Source organism: Nicotiana attenuata, unplaced genomic scaffold (assembly GCF_001879085.1).
Source record: "Nicotiana attenuata strain UT unplaced genomic scaffold, NIATTr2, whole genome shotgun sequence".
NCBI lineage: Eukaryota > Viridiplantae > Streptophyta > Magnoliopsida > Solanales > Solanaceae > Nicotiana > Nicotiana attenuata.
In genome coordinates, this window is record NW_017672334.1 from 60,465 (window position 1) to 64,814 (window position 4,350).

General features: G+C 36.6%; 1 protein-coding gene across 1 annotated transcript in view; it reads left to right on the top strand.

Annotated features, from left to right (window-relative positions):
- Nucleotides 1-1,030: 1,030 nt before the first annotated feature.
- Nucleotides 1,031-4,350, top strand: part of LOC109212797 (THO complex subunit 3) — a 7,419-nt gene continuing 4,099 nt past the window's right edge. The window contains exons 1-2 of the mRNA XM_019376480.1: nucleotides 1,031-1,149; nucleotides 1,308-1,403. Of these exons, the coding sequence (XP_019232025.1) occupies nucleotides 1,084-1,149; nucleotides 1,308-1,403 (162 nt within the window). The 5' untranslated portion in view covers nucleotides 1,031-1,083. The remainder of the gene's footprint in view (nucleotides 1,150-1,307; nucleotides 1,404-4,350) is intronic.

Genomic DNA, 4,350 nt, shown 5'->3' on the forward strand with positions numbered 1-4,350 from the left:
GGGGGGGGGGGGGGGAGTATGCATAGAAGAAAAGTAAAATTGAAAATTGATAAAAAGGTAAATATATTGTTTAACTTAATGAGAGAAAAGATTTATCATATTACTCCTTCTGGTCCACTTTATTTGATTTTTTGGTATTTTTCTTGTGGTCCAAAATATTTAATTTTTTCTGATTTCAAGAGTGAATTAATTATTTTTCTAAAATTTTCCTTGACGTAAATAGTGTTTTGGAGTATGTATTATATTTATTTTTCAATGTAATTGAATTCATCCATCTCAGATTGGCGTTTTACTTCTCTAGTAGTCCACGTACTACTTGTTATAAAACCCGATGATCATTTCATCTCCTACAATTTATGTTAATTATTTTTTTTAAAATAAAAATGTAGAGGAAATGTTGAAATTTTGGTTCCATTTTTTATTTCATTGACGTCTTTAAATTGAAATTACATGACAAATTGAGATTTCTTGCTGAAAATTTGAAATAGTCTTCGGTGTTCACTAAGTTCTATAAGTTATGCCGGTTGCTTTGTTTACTTGGAGTTGCTAATCATCAAATCTCAAATCCCAAAATGGCATTATGTCAAATATAAAGAAAAAATATAAAGAGATAGTAAAGTGACATATGGTTAATTACATTACCAATTATTGTTAAAAGATATATTTTTAATATGTGTGAAAACAATCAAATAATTAAAAATATAGTGGACCGGAGGGAGTGACTCCTTCTATCCTATCTCTACCAAATTTAAAAAAATATTGAAATTTGAAATTTTTTATTAACTATTATATAAATATAAATTACTACTCCCTCCGTTTCAATTTATGTGAACCTATTTCCTTTTTGATCCATTCCAAAAAGAATGAACCCTTTCTAAATTTGGTAATAATTTAGCTTAAACTTACAACTCTACCCTTAATAAAAGACTTTTATAACCACACAAATATTCTGGACCCCATTTAAACTTGTTTAGAACCACAAATCCCAAAAATCTAATTTTCTTCTTAAACTCCGTGCCCAAGTTTTGGCCCTTAAATATTTGGGGGTTTCCCTGCCTTGGACCGCAGCAACTTAGCAGAGTAATGGGGGAAACAACAATACCTTTCAAAAACCTCCATAGCAGAGAATATCAGGGACACAAGAAGAAGGTTTTCTCTCTCTAAGCATTTCATTGTTAACAATAAGAACCCCAACTTCACTTTTCCTATTTCTGAAACTGGGGTTCCTTAAAATTATAAATGATTTGACTATGTGATATCTTCTATATTTTTTTTTTTCTTAAAATCTTTATTTGAATGGAATAAAGGTGCATTCAGTGGCATGGAACTGCAGTGGCACGAAACTTGCCTCAGGTTCTGTGGATCAAACTGCTCGTATTTGGCATATTGAGCCCCATGGCCACGTAAGCTTCTTGACTTCATTTTTTTGTTTTCATTCAACTTTACAAATTTCAGAAAATTCAACTTTATGTTATTGTTGCCTTTTTTGCCAATCTTCTCTGCTTTTGGACTGTTCTACTTGTTTTAGGACCTGATTTCATTATCAGCTGGGTGTGTTAAAACTGACAAACTTCAGATGAATTTAGGCGAAAGGGAACACTTAAAGCAGTTAAGATGAGATTATTTACTTTGTTTAGAGTGCAAAACTCGGGATTTCACTGCCGTTGCATCTGTCAATGTTTGGTTTGAGTTGGTGAAAGTGAGGAAAGATTGGATAGTAAAGCTTGCTGCAGCTATGCAAGATAAAAGTCTTTGACCTCTTGATCATTTCATTAAGTATGCCAGTGCATGATTGACATATATGATTACGTGTAGAAGAAGCCCAATTCCAATGTCAATGCCAATGATACATAGAGTGAGGTTTGATGATTAGAAAAAATGAAGCAGCTATGAAAAGGTATAAAGATTTGTTTTTAGCAAAAGGAGTTCCAATTTTCTTGAATTCAATCTAGGAACTTAGGCTGACACTGACCCAGTCTTACATCAAATAATTATTTGATACATGTATTCCATATAATTTCCATGCCATTTTCTGTTTAAGTGGAATGTTCTGGGGACAAAACTTGTTTGAGATTGACAACTATTGGCTGTTGTTAGAGGTGGGATTGATTACAAGAAACACACAAGGTCTTTCAAATTGGTGTCAGCTCACCTCTGTTTTTTCTCCTGTGTGACAGACAATTTCCTTCTATTAAAGGGTGTTATATATCAGCATAATTTGGATTTAGGTATGTAATTGGGTAACAGACTAAAGTGTCAAACTTAGATGGAGTAGCTTTTTGTGCCTTACATCAAATGGGAAAGTAATGAAGGAAAAAATGATTATTCAGAAAAGAAGTTGAAGCTAAAGAAAAGAATTTTGGTTACTTCACTTTGTTTCTTGATTGCGAGGTCTTCTCTTAAGTTGGAATACCACAAATAGTTCTATGAGGAAAAGGTATTTTTGAGGTTTCTCCAGAGCCATCTGCAACTTTTGCACATTCAACTTGCATTACAAATTCGTCTGGCAAAAACTATAATATAGAGGGTACCAAAAGTTCGAGATTAATTGGTGCTTTATTTGTAGAAGCAGGGGCAGATATTATTGCAAATTAATAGGCTTGCTCGCTCTCTCTTTCTCTCTTCTTTGTTTTTTCTTAATAAGCATGTTCGTCTCTCTTTTATTTGGATGAAAAAGTTTTTGCACAACATTGAATGTGCTCTGAGAAGCTGATACATGTCTGCTTAGGAAAGATGCAAGGAGGTTGTACAAAACTACTCGCCCATTACGGTACAAACATCAATTTGAAAAAGGAGCAGAAGGATCTAACATGGTTGAAAGTTAATCTTTTGGTATCAAGAAAATTGTACTGAATACTAATTGAAAGGACGATGTTAATCATTTGTATTTAGGGACACCAAAGGTGTTAGACAAGGAATTTTCAGTTGATATTTGCAGAAAATTATGAGGATAGAAAGCGTGAAGAGTTATCAAGACAAGTGATGAATTGGCCAGATAGTAGTTGAACTTGACCTTACATGTAGATAGGCTTGATGAAGATACATGCTAAAATTGTTATCCTCTTCCTGATGTGGCCAATTCTTCGAAGTTGTTGCCATGAAGTTTGAAGACAGAATGCAGTTTGTGCGTGAACATTTGCTCCAACATATATAGCAAGTAGTAATCTTGAACTAGATCAATGTTGTTTGTAGTTAACCTATTGGATATGACTTGATGAATTTCTTATTAGGGCTAGTGAGAAGGTATTCATGGTCATGTGACTTCAATGTTTTAGATATCCAATTGGAGGAAATTGGAGAATGGATGAAAAGATGCAGAAATGCTCCCGACAACAACAACGACCCAGTAAAATCCCACAAAGTGGGGTCTGGGGAGGGTAGTGTGTACGCAGACCTTACCCCTACCCCGATAGGGCAGAGAGCTTGTTTCCGATAGACCCTCGGCTCAGGAAGATGGAAATAAAACAAGAAGAGACATTTCATCAGTATCGTCAACATAAACCATAGAAATAGTGAGAGCATCCAAAAAACCATAAAATAGATGACATGCAATAACAATAACCAGCAAATAAGGTCCGAGCCATGAAAAACAGTAAGGTAGTGTGGACTCTACATTAACCACAAGCCGTCTAAGATCAACCTTATCAAACTCGCTTCACCCCCGGTATGAAGAAGGAGAAGCTCGACTACCCCCTAGCCTACAACCCTAATGCTCGACCTCCAGACCTTCCTTTCAAGGGCCATGTCCTCGGAAATTTGCAACCGTGCCATGTCCCGCCTGATCACCTCTTTCCAATACTTCTTAGGCCGTCCTCTACCTCTTCTCGCACCCACCAAAGCCAACCGCTCACACCTCCTCACCGGAGCATCCAAGCTTATCCTCCGCACGTGCCCGAACCATCTGAGCCTCGCTTCCCACATCTTGTCATCCACAGGGGCCACGCCCTCCCGAATATCTTCATTCCTAATCTTATCCATCCTAGTGTGCCCCCACATCCACCTCAACATCCTCATCTCAGCTACCTTCATCTTCTGGATATGAGAGTTCTTAACCGGCCAACATTCTGCCCCATACAACATGCTTCGGACTACACAGGAGGGAAAAATAGTGCTAAAGTAGAAAATTGAAAAAAGTTTAAGATGGGCTTTCGTGGGGAGATCTCTCCCGTAGGTTATCATACTATGCACTTGCAAATGGAATGCTTGTTCTTCACTCATTTAGGAAGGAGGTAAGACTGTACTTATTATCAATAGAAAACCGCTGATACCAGTTAGTGCTCACAAGCCAAAAACTTGATATATATACACGCGCATGCACGCACACACACATAGAGAGAGAGGTGGGGGGGG